Source organism: Vigna radiata, chromosome 8, assembly GCF_000741045.1.
Source record: "Vigna radiata var. radiata cultivar VC1973A chromosome 8, Vradiata_ver6, whole genome shotgun sequence".
NCBI lineage: Eukaryota > Viridiplantae > Streptophyta > Magnoliopsida > Fabales > Fabaceae > Vigna > Vigna radiata.
Genome location: NC_028358.1, coordinates 41,702,789 through 41,720,603, shown reverse-complemented (window position 1 = coordinate 41,720,603; position 17,815 = coordinate 41,702,789). Strand labels below are relative to the sequence as shown.

Below are 17,815 nucleotides of genomic sequence, written 5' to 3'. Positions count from 1 at the left end.
TCACATCAAACATCAAGAGAGAAGAGACAATATAGGAAAGAAAATAGGTAATACTTCCTTTACATGAACAGTGATTTACATATAAATAAAGAGTTAATAAAAAAATATTTCATAATTATCTAATTCGTCCTTTGAAAATGATCATATCCTTAACAAAGTTAACAGAGGATGGATATCTATACAATAAAGACATTAATTATAATAAAATAAAAGTATATTATCGAGGATAAAAATTACTAGTAGACATCTCGTTGACAGAGAATGGCATGGAACTGTTTGCAGAAAAGCTGGAACTTGATCCTTGCTGCATAGCTCTTTTATCTATTCCGTGTGAGAAAAATGCAGGTTCTTGAGGTGATGGCAATTCTAATGAATGATTATTAAGATAGGAAACTACTCTTCCCATCGTAGGTCTAATATTTGGATTCTCTTGAACACATAATAAACCAATTTGAAGGCATCTAACAACTTCACTTTCACTATAATTTTCTTTCATATTTTGATCCAATATACCCATTGGTCTTTCATTCTTCCATTCTCTCCACACCTGTAATAAATATCAAATTAACTAAATATTCAATTCTTACTTTTTCTTCTACTCAAATCATTTTTTTTCTTATACACTTTCATTTTGGTGACCACAATTCTTATTATTTTACCCTTGACAACAAACTTTCCTGTAAGGATGTACGTTATAATATTTTTCAAACAATTAAGAGGTGTTAATATATAATTATAATTAGTGTTAGTATATATTTGTTAAATACTATATAGAAAAAAAAAAGGAGAGATAAAGAGAAATTTGGTTATATATAACATGTATGAATCTAATTTACCCTATGTAAAAAGTTAGAACACTGAAATAGGCCCAATAACAAGAGGCCCAAAAGCCTTTTCTTTAGAAAACAGAAAAGTGAAACACGTGGACAGAGAGAGTTTTCTAGAAACTCCAAAACACGTCTGATGCAATGATGGTAGAGAGAGGCTTTGAAGGGCGACTCCGTGAAGCTAGAGAGAGAAGCCACCGTAGATGAACCGGAAGGCTGCTGTTGCAAGAGGCGTAAGAGAGAAAGAGATAGATCGTGATGTGAGAAGCACGAAGAGGTGAGAAACTCCAACTTTCATTATTCAGTTATGATTTTACAGTATGTGTGTTTCTTATATTCTGAATGTACTGAAAACTAAACAACCAACTAAAGGAAGGGAAAAATCTAACCTTTTAAAGGTTAGGCTCAAGGGTACGGGAAAACTAAAAACTACTCATAACAGAAAACAAACTACTCATAATAGAAAACAAACTCTAATAGCCTCCCTTTAAGCTGGATTGTGTAAATTTACCAATCCAAGCTTAGGAACAATAAACTAAAAACGAACACGGTGAGGGAATTTAGTAAAAATGTCTGCAAGCTGTTCGTTAGAACGAATAGGCAGAAGGTGAAGGAGATTCGCTTGAATCTTCTCATGAACAACGTGACAATCGAGTTCAATGTGTTTAGTTCTTTCATGGTAGCTTTGATTATGAGCAATATGTCTGGCAGACTTATTGTCGCAGTAGAGAGTAGCAATGGTAGTGGTCTCAATATTGAGATCTTGTAGGATGTAGGAAATCCATTGGATTTCACAAACAGTAGCAGCCAGTGCTCGATACTCTGCTTCGGTGGACGACCTGGAAACAGTGCTTTGCTTTTTAGTTTTCCATGATACAAGAGAAGATCCAAGAAAAATGCAAAATCCAGTGGTAGATCTTCTCGTATTAGGACAAGTAGCCCAGTCTGAGTCACTGAAAGCTTTGATCTGGATATTAGAATCAGCAGCAAAAAAGATGCCTTGTGAAGGACTGGACTTAATATATCTAAGCATATGCTGCAAAGCCCGATAGTGATATTCAGTAGGAGAGTGAACAAATTGACTAAGTAAATTAACAGAGAAACATATGTTAGGTCTAGTATTAGTAAGGTAAAGAAGCTTCCCTATTAACCTCCTGTAGGGCTTAGGATCTTCCAAGTAATTTTCATTTTTGTATAAAGAGTTGATGTCACTCAAAAATGGAGTTGTGCAAGGATCCTAGCATTCCCGTGTCTTCAAGGATGTCTAAAGCATATTTTCGTTGGCATAAATGTATTCCTTTCTTTGATCTAGCAACTTCAAGCCCCAGAAAATACTTTAGCTCTCCTAGATTTTTAATTCGAAAGGCATGATGAAGAAGAGCCTTGATATGATCAATCTCTTTGATAGAATTTTCTGCCAAAATAATGTCATCTACATACATAAGAAGGGCTGTATAACTTATAGGAGTATTCTTAATAAAAAGAGAGTGGTCAGATTTGGATTGAGTATAGTTAACAGAAATTAAAAAGGAAGAAAGTTTATCAAACCATTGTCTGTTGGCTTGTTTGAGCCCATATAGGGATTTGGTTAACCTACAAACCTGACCTTCCTTAATATCCAACCCTAGTGGTGGTTCCATGTACACTTCTTCATTTAAGTCCCCATGAAGAAAGGCATTATCTATATCAAGTTGATGTAGATGCCAATTCTTGGCAGCAGCAGTTGCCAGAATTATTCTGACAGTAGTAAGCTTAGCAACAGGTGAAAATACCTTCTTGTTGTGTATATCCTTTGGCCACAAGCCGAGCTTTGTATCTTTCTATGCTGCCATCTGCTTTATATTTTATTTTGTAAACCCACCTGCATCCAATGGAGTTTTTACCTGGAGGTAGTTGAGTTAATGTCCAAGTTCCATTGTCTTGTAAAGCTTGAAGTTCTTTCTGCATAGCTGTAACCCACTCATACTTTTCCTTGGCTTCCTTATAGGATCTANGCTCCTTGTCAGCAGAAATGGCTAGAGTATATTTTAAATGTCTTTCAGACAAAGAATCATAACACAAAACATTAGAAATAGGATATGGGGTTTTGTAGTTATTTTTAGCATGCAGAGAAGATTGATTAACTTGATGAATGTAATCATTAAGATATTTAGGAACCCTTTTTGTCCTAGTGGGTCGTCTAGGGTTATTATCAATATTAGTATGACTGTTTCCAGTACCAATCCCAGTATTTTCTGTGTAATCAGGTTCTTGTTCAGTATTAACATCCTCTAGATAATCTTGAGTCTCATTATAGTTAGGATCATACCAGAAATTATTTGGAAAAACAATTTCAATATCCCTTTCAGTATAATTTTGCTCAATGTCTTGTTGACTTTTATAAGGAAAAACATTCTCATGAAAAACAACATTTCTGCTTAGGAAAATCTCTCTAGTATTAATATCAAGTATAATATATCCTTTCACTCCATTTTTGTATCCCAAGAAAACACCTTTCCTAGCTCTAGAATCAAGCTTGTGTCTGTTATGTTCTAAAGTTGAAGCAAAACAAAGACAACCAAAGGTTTTCAAGTTCAAATAAGTGGGAGGTGTGTTATACATCAAGTCATAAGGTGTTTTACCATTAAGGACAGAAGTAGGTAGCCTATTTATCAAGTAAACAACATGAGAAACAACATAGCACCAATAGGCAGTAGGAATTCCAGATTGAAAAAGAAGACTTCTAGTTTTATTTAGAATGTCTTGATGTTTTCGTTCAACAATAGAGTTTTGTTGGGGTGTCTCAACACAACTTCTTTGATGTTCAATACCATAGGAATTATACATATTAATACAANTAAACTCAGGACCATTATCAGATCTAAGAGTTTTAATAAATTTTCCAAACTGATTTTTGATTTTTAAGACAAAATTCTGCAACAATTCTCTAGTTTGTCCTTTATTGTGCATTAAAAAAGTCCAGGTGTGTCTACTATAATCGTCTACTATAGTAAGAAAGTATTTGTGACCGTGTATAGAAGGTATAGAAATGGGTCCCCATATATCACAGTGTATTAGATCAAAACAATTAGCAGAAACAGTCATGCTTTGAGAAAAGGGCAGTTTATGTTGCTTGGCATAATGACAAACATCACAAACAATTTTAGATGGCATTTGAACATAGGGAAAACTTTTGCAGATTTGTTCTATAACTTTGTGTCCTGGATGTCCTAATCTATAGTGCCATAGATCATCACTAACATGTTTACAAGAAAGAACAGTCTTGGAAACAAAAAAAATGGGTAAAAATAGGAAAAGATTGAAGATAGTAGAGGCCCTTGAAAACTTTAGCATGCCCAATCATCTTCAAGGTAGAGTTGTCCTGAATCTGGCAGGTCTTAGAAGAAAAGGTTAGAACACAGTTTAAATCTCTTGTTAGGCTTTGTACAGATATGAGATTAAATGAGAATTCAGGAATGTAGAGAACATTAAAAATGATAAGATTTTNANAAAATTGAATAGTTNCANCATANTGGGNTGTAACCACAGAATTATTTGGAAGTTTGACTGTTATAGGTTTAATTTTCTGAAAAGTAATGAAGTATTTCTTTTCATGGGTCACATGATCAGTGGCCCCTGTGTCAATAATCCAGGAGAAAGTACCTGAATCTTCTCCAGGAGTGTTTTTTTGGATTTGACTGATGCTGTGAGTGTTTTGTGTCTGCGGATTCTCTATGATTTACAGCAGTTTCTGCATTTGTTCAGGGGTAAAAACCTGCATAGAATTTCTCTGGTTTTCTTGATGAGTACTTTGAGTCTGGGTAGGATTTGAGTCTTCTTTGCAAACATTAGCATAGCCCCATTCACTGTGGCCTCCCCTGTCCTAACTGTTTTGATGGTCAATCTTCTTATACCATGGTGGAAAACCGTGTTTAGAATAGCACTCGTCGATGGTATGATTCATCTTGTGACAATGGGAACATTGTTTCCCATAATTGGGATTTCTTCCTATGCCTCTTCCCTGGCCACGTGAATTTATGCCACAGCCTTGACCTCTCCAATTTATCTTGTCAGATGTGTTGGCTAAAATCTTGAAGGTGTCATTTGTGCCTCCCCTGTCCTGAAGCTGTTGCTCTTGTTGCATTAGCAAAGAAAAAACCTTGTTTATGTGTGGAAGAGGCTCCATGAGGAGAATTTGAGTGCGAACAGTTTGATAGGTGTCATTGAGACCGTTTAAAAAACAAATAACATGTTCAGCCTCTCTGTATTTGAGGGAGATTTTGGATAGATCACAAGTGCATGGGGTAGGACAGGTGCAAGTGGGTAGAGGCCTGAGAGATTCAAGTTCCTCCTAGAGAATTTTCAAATCAGTGTAATAATGACTTATATTTCGTTCTCCCTGCTTTATAGAATATATATCTTGTAAAAGATCTGAAATTTTGAAATAGTCACCCTTAGAAAAACGGTCTTTGAGTTCTTCCCAAAGTTCTTGGGCAGTGTCAGAATAAAGAACGCTGTCAACAATTTGGGGTGACAGGATCTTGATAATCCAAGAAAGAACCATAGTATCACATCTTTCCCATGCTTCAAATAACTTGTCCGTCTTGGCAGGCTTTTGTATGCTGCCATCAATGAATTTGACTTTGTTCTTTGACAGAAGAGCACGTTTTAAGTTTCTGCTCCATGATGAGTAATTAGACTTAGTGAGAACCTGGGAAATGAGAGTGATGCCTGGATTTTCTCCAGGATGCAGATAGTAAGGGCTAGAGGGATTAGTGGTGGGATCAGAATTTAGTTCTGTCATGGCAAGAGCGTAACAAGAAACCAAGAACACTCAAGAACGTAACAAGAAACCAAGAACACTTCAAGAACGTAACAAGAAACCAAGAACACTCAAGAAACANGTTGCACTTCTGATACCATAATGAAATAGGCCCAATAACAAGAGGCCCAAAAGCCTTTTCTTTAGAAAACAGAAAAGTGAAACACGTGGACAGAGAGAGAGTTTTCCAGAAACTCCAAAACACGTCTGATGCAATGATGGTAGAGAGAGAGGCTCTGAAGGGCGACTCCGTGAAGCTAGAGAGAGAAGCCACCGTAGATGAACCGGAAGGCTGCTGTTGCAAGAGGCGTAAGAGAGAAAGAGATAGATCGTGATGTGAGAAGCACGAAGAGGTGAGAAACTCCAACTTTCATTANTNAGTNATGATNTTANAGTATGTGTGTTTCTTATATTNTGAATGTACTGAAAACTAAACAACCAACTAAAGGAAGGGAAAAATCTAACCTTTTAAAGGTTAGGCTCAAGGGTACGGGAAAACTAAAAACTACTCATAACAGAAAACAAACTACTCATAACAGAAAACAAACTCTAATACTCACCTCAGTCATGAGACCTTCTTCCATGCGGTGGGATTCATATGAATGAGCATTTTTTTTACCCGTAATAATCTCAAGAACTATAATTCCAAAACTAAAAACATCAGACTTTTCAGAAAATTGTCCAAGCATTGCATATTCAGGAGACATATAACCACTGTAAACAAAAATACAAACAAGTTACATCATATATTGTAAAAAATATATAGTAGTAGTAAATATAATGGTTAGAATTGGCAACTTACTAAGTTCCAACAATTCGATCAGTTTCAGCACGATTTTGATCAACGTCAAAAATTCTAGCCAAGCCAAAATCTGATATTTTAGGATTCATATTTTCATCTAATAAAATATTACTAGGTTTAAGATCACGATGTATAATTTTAAGTCGAGAATAATCATGTAGATAAAGAATTCCTGCCGCAGTTCCTTTTATAATTTTATAACGATGATGCCAATTTAACTTTTCTTGTTCGGTACCTACAATACCAAATGAACAAAAGGTAAGAAATATTTTATAACCAACCATATAAACTACTTTAATAAATTTTGAATTAAAATGCATGAAGGAATCATTTTAATCAAGTAATCAAAGAGTTTACGGTGAAGAATACGAACCAAATAACAGGTAATCCAGACTATGATTTGGCACGTACTCATAAATAAGGATCTTTTCTTGCTCTTCTAAACAAAATCCCATGAATGCCACAAGATTCCTATGTTGTAACTTAGCTATCAACAAAATCTCATTTTTAAATTCAACTGAACCTTGTTTGGAACCAATTGAAAGTCTTTTAACGGCTATATGTCGTCCATCCGGAAGAATGCCCTGTAAATATATAGTTATTTATGAAAATTTGATCACAAAATTAATACATAAATTTTATATTGTAATACATTTCTTACCTTATAAACCTCTCCAAATCCACCTTTACCAATCTCACTCTCATTTGAAAAATTATTTGTTGCTAATTTAACAGTAGACAAGTCAAATTGCAAGCCTTCTAGAATGGAGCTTTCTTCACCAACTGGATCAACATGCTTATAAATTAGTTTATGAACATGCAACTTACAAATCAATAATTAAAAATTGAAGTTTTTATAATACCATCACAATACTTACAGTTTTCTTTAAGAAGATGCTTTGACCTCTTTCTTGCTCTTCTCCTTAAGAAATAGTAGCAAAAAGCAGAGAGAATTGCCAAACTAACAATGGGTACAACAACTAAGATAATTGTTCTTGATCTACTCGAATTATTTTCTGCACAGCAATTTTACGTGTTATTCATATACACATAATTTTGTCATTCACATAAGTATTTATACGGTTCTTTCCGAAGTCACTCATGCAATTTTTTTTATCTGTTTAATCAATTATATATATTATAGTTTAATTTATAAAAATAAAAGTGAGATTAAACAATTTATATTAGATAATTGACAGAATTCTTTTGTATATTTAGTTGGTTGCATGTGTTGATTTGATCAGTTATTTAAGATGGATTGTTTATTTTCATCTCTGTTCTGGATAAGTTAGATCCTTTTTGTACAGAGTTATAGTGTGTTTATTTAGAGTATAATTTAGAAATGAGTAGATGAGAGAGAATTGAAAATGAAGTTTTATGTAGTCTAAGAATGGAACACTAAAGGAAAGTATGATAAAATCTAAAAAAAATCTCTTTGGGTGATTGTGTGGTGCTCTATTAACTATTTGTCCTGATCAACACTAAGAAATTGATGAATTTTTCTAATCGTAATGAAATAACACTTCAATAAATTTATATAATTTCTAATATAGATTTAATATCACTTCTTCAGAAATGAGTTCATATAATATAACTATCTGTAACCAAAAACTAAAAAGTGCAAAATCCTAAACCATCCTCTTCGACTCAGATAAGTTTCCCTGTAGATATTGCAAACAGTTTCATCACATCTTTTGATTCTTGTTTCTCAGGATATAAGCTTAACAGTAACAGAGCCATGACAAGCATATAGTATCGAACTAAATTACCTCCCAATTTCGGCGGCGGCGGTGTTGGCGTAGGAGCCGAACCAAGAGAACGATAAAAAGGGTAAATTTCAAACCTGATGACGCAGTTAGGATATAAAACTCTTCCTCCCTGCCTCCCTGCACAGCACCGTGGAAGATCCGAATTTATCAAACTGTTCAGACAGCTTCTGCAATCTCTCGGAGACAGGTCCGGCGTGCACTGTGCAAGACAATATAGCTTCTGAAATATATCTATGTCTGTTTCCTTTGTCGCGAACTTCTTACCGTCACTACCTGAACTCATTGCCTCATCCGCCGTTTCGTTCAGGCTCACATAAACCAAACGCTTGAAGCTTTCTTGGTTTGTCATGTTTATGGGACTCGCCAGGACATAGCCTGAGCTCACTTCCATATCTGCGGTGCCGAAGAAAGAGAGGTTGGAATACCGAACTATGCACTCGTCGTAATACACCACCGCTTCTATGGACGACGAACAATCTGGGTGTGTGGACAGTCTCTGTGTCGCGTTTCCGACGCAATTATTACATAGGTCGGAGGGGATGTCCCCTCTGCACATGAATAGTCCGTACACTGTGTCTGAGGGGTTTGTCCCGGTGACGGTATTGTTGAAGAATTGGACATTGTTGGAGGCTTTGGAAGATAAGGAAGAGAATAGGGTTGTGAGGTGCGTTTGGAAGGTGCTATTGGGAGTGAACTTGTTTCTTGAGCAAACTTGGTACTGATATTGAAGTCCCTGAGCTCTAGCCGCAGTAAAACAGAGGGAGATAAAAAAGATAAAGGATGCCATGGATTTGTTGATGTTGTTCTTTGTGCAGATATCTAAATACAGAGTTTCATTTCATAAGACAAGGTGGAGACATTTTTTTTTTTTTTCATTTTCATATTTCAATCATGACAAGGACTTTTACGTAAACCACCAACTTTCTTACCGCAAAATCGGTCTTAATAGATTAATACAAGTAAATGAGTTGTTGAAATAATTTCCTGAGGATGCTCACCGCGGAAGGAATCCCTTATGACTATTCCATTTGGAGCTCGCCAAAAATTAATACTATTTTTTTTATAGAATATATTTTAATTTGTTTGTGAGTCAGATTTTTTGTTTTTAAATAATTAAGTTTATCTTTCTGTTAATTAAGTTTCTTTTATTTCTTACGTCGTAGACGACCGACGAATTCCGTATTATTTATAAAAAAATCACTAATATGATTGTACAAATTAAATTACATATATACTGTTGGTTTTATAAAATTAAACAACTATAACTAATTATAACTCACCCTACTTGATGAGATAGTCATGACATGTCAAAATTTAAGAGTTAAATGTTTGATAAAAGATATTTATATCATAAATTAAAATTAATATATATTAGAAAAAAAGTTTAAATTTAATTTATTCTCATAAATCATTTGTATTGTATATTTTAAATTAATCTTTAAAAAATGAAATTTAAAAATATATTATGGACTTTTCTGATAATGAATCCTTAACACCAACCTCATAAAGACACCAGTGCCTTACTTGTACATCTACAAAATTGTCCACATGTTCTAACACTTCATCAAAATAAATAACTTTTTTTTTTCTCGCAATTCCGATACCAATAATAATAAACAGTGGAAAACTTTTAGTCCATCTTTCGTCATTTCCCGATCCCTTTCTTTCTGAATTTGACGTTGTATAAATATCAGAAAGAGTGGTTTTCCACTTCCTAATAACAACAACATAAAAAGGCCGTTGTGTATACTAAAATATACTTTATGGTTTAAGTATTGTTTCTTAGTTTTCAATTACAACTTTTCCCTTTTATTTTAAAGTTTCGTGTTTTTCCTATTTATTACAATTAACTTATTGTCATTTTCACATAAACCATAAAAAACCAAAATTTTAAGATGGTTTAAATGGTCAATTATTTTTATTGAAAGTCACATAATGAAGGAGATAAAGGAAGTGAAAATATATTTAAAAATGGCTAAAAGAATAAAACTATAAGTTATTTTATTTAAAAACAGATGACAAAAAAAATGTAAGGTAATTTGATCTAAAGAATCTTATCCTAAGAACGTTTATCACAAAATATAAAAAGAACGTATGAATTATAAACTTTCCTTTTGAACCATTAAAATCGAGGTAAAAGTGGATATGATTTTGTTAATCTCAACCAAATCATGATATATATAGTAAAATTCAAAGATATTTTATTAACAAATAAATAAAATATTACAAGAGCTAAAAAAAAATTGATAGAAAAAATGCAATAAAATTTATCAAAAATTAAATTAGTTATTTTCTAATTTTTTAAAACTGATTAATGAACTTATTTTATCCGTACGTAATCTTTGATACCTTAAGTCAATCTGTACATAGAAAAAACTCAATAATTTTTTTTATCCTATTATAGCTTTTGTCATTATTATAGTGTTGTTTGTTTTTTAGTTTTTGTTCAATTTTAAACGTTTTTAATTTAATTTTTTTTAAAAAGAAAAACAGGAATTCGTTTCTATCAAATTGATAATAGTAGTTCCTATGATAGTATATAACGCGACCAACTATGAAATCTTATTATTTAAAGTTAATTTATTGATAAAAATAACACATAGAACAAACTTAGAATGACTGTGACAGTAAAGTAATATTGTTTTCGTTAATTTAACGAAATAAATTACATTGATTTATTTTTAAAAAGTAACACTAATGAAAGAAATGGAAAAAAAATTATATAAGGAAAAGAGGCATGAAACCTAAATAGAGATATCTACTCGAAGTGGACCCCACAAGTTATTAACGGGAAATAAATAGAGTTAAATATGTTTTTAATCCCTGAAGTTTCACTGATTTTTTGTTTAGTCCCTGCATCAAACATTGATGGCATTTCATCCTCTTAATATGGAAACATGTAAAAATAGTCCTTAAAAATGGACGGCGTCAATTTTTGGTAACGGCAATAATAGGTCTTCTGCCAACTTGACTTGACTGTTCTCTCTCTCTGCCAGATCATCATCAACACAGGATGTTTATTCGAACCCCATTTGGAGGTGCTGCCGGCTATACAGGTCGCCACCGGACGCTGTTGGTGATACAACCCTGAATTCCAAACAATATCAGATTTCAATCTCCTTCTCATGGCTTTGGTAATTGCTAAAAAACTTGATATTTGTCTCAGTATCTTCGCAAAGCTCCCCTCTTTCCAACTTGTGCCAGATTGTTGTACCCACTTCATCATGATAAGATGCCACTGTGAGAAAAACGACATGGATGAAGCCAATAGGGCATTGGACACTGCTCTGGAAAAAGGGTTTCGACCGGATGCTGCAACCTTCACCGTACTCATAAGCTCCCTTTGCAAGAATTGCGGAAGGTGGATGAAGGCCGGCGTTCAGGTAAAGAATTGCTTGCTCAAGAGTTTGTCCTATGTGGGGGAAGGTGGATGAAGCACTTGAGATGTTTTTGGAATGGGGTTGGTGCCCAGTGTGGTCATGATTGTGCAAGCTAAATGCACTTTTTATGCTGGCTGTAAATTTTTTAAAACAGCAAGAATACTGTGATATATTATGTTTATGATTTCCAGGAAGTTTAAATGATAATAAATTTGATGTGCAACCAGTAGTGCATCCAAGTTGCAAATATGACCATATGAACAGTGAATACTAATTTTGATTCACTACAGGTGTTTGATTAACAAAAACAGGAAGAAACAGCTGTATTAAGAAGATGTCTGCACTAGTTGAGAAATTCAATCAAAATGAGAAAGTGGCATGATGATTTTTTGTGCATTGTTGGAAGATTGACCATAAAAACAGTTTAGACACATTGTAAATGATCAAACAATTGCCAAGCCATGAACAAAATTGTAAATCTGTGATGCACAACTGTTGGAATATGTTTAGATAATCATCACACCAATTAACACAAGATGTGCAGCCACTAAAACTGATAAATACATCGTATCTGTAGTCTTGGTTTTGGATGCTGTCCGAGGAGTCGTATGAAGAAGAAGAAGAAGTGGATCCCGATGATCGACTACCAAAGGTGGAAATCATATCAGGTGTAATAGAATTAAAGTGTCTAGCTGAACTATAACTGACCTGCGCAGAAGCTATTGCTTTGAACATGACAAGATTATTGATGGTCTTGCGTACACAGTGGAGAGAAGAACAACCAAGAACCAAGACGGGTTTGGGCTTTTGAAAGTAGCAGCAAAATATGAATTTTCCATTTTATTTCAAGATTTCTGATATGATATCATGATATTTAGAGGAGCTTGACTTGCTCGGTCAACTTCACCTATTTATTTTGATGTTTATATGCTCTTCATTCTTTAATTGAAAAACAAAACAAAAACTATAAAACTACTGGATAATTTGTTTATATATAAACTTTCTCGTTTGTAATTTGGGAAGATAGAATACATATTTTATAAAACTCTACTCTATGATGCTGAAACTTAAAAAATGCAAAAAAGAAAAATAAATTTTACTCATAGCTGATGAGAAATCTTAAGCACTATGCACTGTCCAGTTCTTGAATCAACTAATATTTCATCACGGACATTTACAAAAAGTGGGACATTGACAACATCGCCAGTGTCGAGTGTGGTCGGTTTTTCATCTTGTAAAACCAGTACGATGACAATCAATTAGCAAAAACAGCACTGATGACTGGTTATGGGAAGACGCATTCCTCTCGCGCGAAGGAGAAGGGGCAAAATGGTGGTTGCCCGCCATTCGGGGTTGTATCGCCGGCAGCGTCCGGTGGCGACCCGTATTGCCGGCAGCACCTCCAAATCGGTTCGAATAAACATCCTGTGATGATGATCTAGCAGAGAGAGAGAACAGTAAAGTCAAGTTGGCAAAAGACGTGTTATTGCCGTTATCAACGCCGTCCATTTTTAAGGATTATTTTTACATGTTTCTATACTAAGAGGATGAAATACCATCAATGTTTGATGCAGGGACTAAAACCAAAAATAAGTTAAACTTCAGGAACTAAAAGCATATTTAACCCGAAATAAATATTACCAACGAGGGGTACGGATAGAAATTTGTCCACGCGTTGCACTGCACTCTCCTTATTTATTTTCTTGCGCATCCATTACGTTTTCCACCACTTTTTGACGTTTGAGAAATATCAGAAACAGGGAATTTTTTTTTCCGGAGTTCATTCTTTTTTTTCTTTCGTTATATATATATATATATATATATATATATATATATATATATATATATATATATATTATTTATTTATTTATTTATTTATTCATCAAATCAATTTTTGTTTATTATAAATAATTATTTATTTTTATTTTCATATTTATCCTTAACCAAATATGTAAGCAATTAAAATTTTTTATTAAATTTTGTGTTTGGGTGGGGAAGAGTTGACTTACTTATGAAAGAGTGGGATTTGTTTATTGTTGTAATAATTGTTTCAGAATTTGTGTATGAAGTTTTCAATGCTTGAACTTTCAAACTTTGTACTCTTGTTTTTTGCCTCTCGTATCCGATTTTAAAATGCTGAAGAAGTAATACAGTTTGTGCCACTTTGGTCCATGTTTTGGCATTTTATCTTTATGATATTAAATATGAATTTGACTTCCTATTTACTTATTTTTTTAAAAACTGTATATGCATAATGATAATATATTTTATCAGTATCTACATTTAAGGGAAATTATAAATCTTATATTACTAGAAAGTATAAAGTGAAATATATATATATAAATGAAAAAAAAAATCATACATTTATTATTTTAAAATTTTAGATTAAAAATATTTTTTTAATTTTTTGTATGTATTTTTTTTGTTTATGAATGTTTTTACAAAGGATTTTTTTTTTTTTGTAGATAGGTGAAAATTTTATCGTTTTCTATTGTAATTTATCAAAGAAATTACCATAATTAGCAAATTGTAGAAACATTACAAAATTGAGTGAATGATGCTTAGAAGACATTACTTTGTCTTGAAGGAGTTATTCACAAATGCAATTTCAATCTTTTAGTTTTTATAATACAAACGCTATGTTTAAAATACACAATTTCAATTTTTTTTGAAGTTTTATTTGGTAAATATGGTTTTTATCTTTTTCATCTTTCGTAGTTTGACTTTTGAGTTATATTAATCAAACCCACGACATAAGTACATAAAAAGTAGAAGCAAAACTTCTTCAAATTTCTTATCCTTTCATTAAATGAAACCACATTTGATTTCTATTTTTCTCTTAACTACTCCAAATTAATTAATCCCTTTTAACAGATAACACATTAAATAAAGAGATCCTAATTTCTCGTGTAATAGAACAAGTTACTATATAAAATCACATAATTAAGAATTTTTTTTTTCAAAACAGTCACATTATTAAAAATGAAAATTATTCATAGATGATAGTCATCTAGAAAGTAAAGATATATTTAGAATAAAGCTAACATATATATCATCGTGGATAAAAGTCACTGATAGACATTTCATTGATAGAAAATGGTATGGAAGCAACAACAGATGAGTTGGAACTTGACCCCTGCTGCTGCATGACTATTTTTGGATCTATTGCATGAGAGAAAAATGCTGGTTCTTGAGGAGATGGCAATTCAAGTGTGAGATCATTAAGATAAGAAACAACTTCTGCAATTGTAGGTCTATCATCTGGATTTTCTTGGACACATAATAAACCAATTTCAATGCAACGAATCACTTCACTTTCAAAATATATTTCTTTCATATTTGATTCAACTATACTCAATGGTGTTCGATTCGTCCAATTTCTCCAAACCTGCAACCAATATCAAATTAATTAAATATTGAAGTTGTTGCATATTTTTTCTTAGATTATATATAGGAAATTATTATACTCACATTACTCATCAAGCCTTCTTCACCTTGGTTTGGTCCATAAGAATTTCCATTTTTCTTACCAGTAATAATCTCAAAAATAATAATTCCAAAACTAAACACATCTGATTTTTCTGAGAATTGTCCAAACATTGCATATTCAGGTGACATGTAACCACTGAAAAAAAAAATTAGAGTCAAATCATATCATGTAAAAGACTGAAAAAAAAATTAACGAGTTAGAATTCAAAACTTACTATGTTCCAACTATGCGTTTAGTTTCCACGCGATTTTGCTCTATGTCTATAATTCTAGCCAATCCAAAATCTGATATTTTAGAATCCATATTTTCATCCAATAAAATATTACTTGGTTTAAGATCACGATGAATAACTTTAAGTCGAGAATAGTCATGTAAATAAAGAATTCCAAGAGCAGTTCCTTTAATAATCTTATAACGTTGATACCAATTTAACTTCCCCTCTTGATTCCCTGATATATCAAATAAAAAAAAAAAAGTAAGTAATATTTGATGACTATATATTAAGTTGAATTACAGAATAATTTAAATTGATTGAAAAGTTTAAGGTTAAAAGTTGTTTACCAAATAAAAAGTAGTCCAAACCACCATTTGATACATACTCGTAAATAAGGATTTTCTCTTCTTCTTCCAAACAAAATCCTATCAACGCCACAAGATTTTTATGTTGGAGTTTAGCTATCAATAAAATTTCATTTTTAAACTCGACTGAACCTTGTCTAGAATTAGTTGAAAGTCTTTTAACAGCTATATGTCGCCCATCAACAAGAATACCCTATAAACAAAAACCATAATTTTAAAAAATTAACTGAAATATAAATTTATTATAAAAAAACCATTATTTAAAAAGTATTACTAAAATATGTATTTATCATATATTCTTACCTTATAAACCTCTCCAAATCCACCTTTTCCAATCTTGTTCTCAAGGGAAAAATTATTTGTTGCTACTTTAATGGTAGCCAAATCAAATTGCAATCCCTCTAGAGTGGAACTTTCTTCCCCAACTGAACCGATATGTATGAACTATAAGTTTATGAACTTTTGAAAGTCTTAGAATCAATAATTAAAACTGAAATTTCTTTTAGAATTGTAATACATACAATTTTTTCTAAGAAGAATCTTACGAAGCTTCCTCGCTCTTCTCCTGAGAATATAGTAAATTAGACTCAAGAAAGTCGCCAAACTAACAATGGGAACAACAATTAAGGTAATTGTTCGAGATCGACTTCTTTCATTTTCTGCACAAGAAGTTTATATGTCATTCGTATACAAAATTATAACATATGCGATTGATTGTGGATATTAATATACAGAACTGCATTGCTACAAGACAAGAAAGCAAAATCAGTGAAAGGATATATATAATTAGTGATAATACTAATAGTCAAAGCTCAAATCTTAATTCAGCCATGGAGATGATAGAAGCATATAATATTAAACATAACTCACCTCCTGAATTGGCCGGAGGAACTAGTCCTGCCGGTGATGGTGTTGGTGCCGTTGAAAGGGATCGAAAAAAAGGGTAAATTTCGAACCTGATGATGCAGTTCGGGTAATAAACTCTTCCTCCCTGGGATCCTGCACAGCAGTCCGGAAGATCAAAGTTTATCAAGCTATCGAGACAGCTTCTGCAATCGCCGGGAGACAGGTCTTGTGTGCACTGAGCAAGACAATAAAGCTTCTGAAATATGTCTATGCTTGTTTCCCTTGTGGCGAACTTTTTAGAACCAGTAGGAAAATGGGCTGCTTCATCCGTAGTTTTGTTCATGGTGTCATACAGTAAAGTCTTGAAGCTTTCTTGGTTGGTCATATTGGTGGGGTTCCAAAGGGCATAACCAGCTTGCATGGTTAGGGTGGAGAAGAAAGAACGGTTGGAATACCTAACTATGCACTCATCGTAATACACCACTGCTGCTTTGGACAAGGTGCAGTCTGCGTGTGTGGATAGTCTCTGTGTTCCGTTTCCGACACAGTGATTGCACATGTCGGAGGGGATGTCACCCCTGCACATGAATAATCCGTAGACTGTGTAGGAAGAGTTTGTCCCAGTGATGGTGTTGTTGAAGAATTGGACATTCTTGGAGGCTTCAGAAGTTAAGGAAGAGAAGAGGGTTGTGAGTTGGCTTTGGAAGGTGCTATTGGGAGTGAATTTGTTTGTTGAACAAACTTGGTACTGATAAGAAAGGCCCTGTGCTCTAATGGCAGAGAAGTTGAAGATGATAGAAAATATAAAGGGTATCACGTATTTGAGATACGAAGCCATGGATGAGTTTAGAGAATGGTTTTTTGAGTCCGGTTCATATGATGAGATGGAGTAGAATTTAAGGGTCACCAAACAAAGACTTTTATCTATCATACTAAATTTCTTTCTTACCCGTAACTCGGTCTTAAGAGTATGATTTAATAATAAATGGTAACGGATTTTATTAAATAATTTCTTTAGGATGCTGACAACCTAATGAAAAGCATTGTTTTTTTTAATAGTGTTTTTGGTATAGCATACTTTAAGAATTTAAGTATCTGTTATTTTTACATCAGATTTTGCTATTTTTGTTAAAAAAATCACGAAAAGCAGTACGATAAGAAAATTGCCTAACATTGCACCTGAATCATTTTGAGGAGACTTTTGGTCCATCTTTATATAAATAAAAGCTGGAGAAAAAAAAAAACAGTACAACAAGGAAATTTTCCACACGTGGAGTCGATTCCGTCATTCTAGGAAGACTTTTCAATCGTTTATTTTCTC

The 17,815-nt window shown here is 33.2% G+C and overlaps 2 protein-coding genes across 2 annotated transcripts; both read right to left on the bottom strand.

The window, feature by feature from the left end:
• Positions 1-149: 149 nt before the first annotated feature.
• LOC106770667 (putative receptor-like protein kinase At4g00960) lies at positions 150-9,132 on the bottom strand. Its single transcript, XM_014656465.2, has 7 exons — positions 8,200-9,132; positions 7,309-7,446; positions 7,092-7,213; positions 6,804-7,014; positions 6,431-6,665; positions 6,189-6,342; positions 150-547 (listed from the first exon to the last, which is right to left on the bottom strand). Exons 1-7 carry the CDS (start codon positions 8,984-8,986, stop codon positions 218-220), a joined length of 1,977 nt encoding a protein of 658 aa, XP_014511951.1. The 5' UTR covers positions 8,987-9,132; the 3' UTR covers positions 150-217.
• A 5,389-nt stretch (positions 9,133-14,521) lies between these two features.
• Positions 14,522-17,332, bottom strand: LOC106771349 (cysteine-rich receptor-like protein kinase 25). Its single transcript, XM_022785671.1, has 7 exons — positions 16,519-17,332; positions 16,170-16,307; positions 15,952-16,073; positions 15,631-15,841; positions 15,284-15,518; positions 15,051-15,204; positions 14,522-14,967 (listed from the first exon to the last, which is right to left on the bottom strand). The coding sequence occupies exons 1-7, from the start codon at positions 17,330-17,332 to the stop codon at positions 14,632-14,634; spliced, it is 2,010 nt and encodes a 669-aa protein (XP_022641392.1). The 3' UTR covers positions 14,522-14,631.
• Between the last annotated feature and the right edge of the window lie 483 nt (positions 17,333-17,815).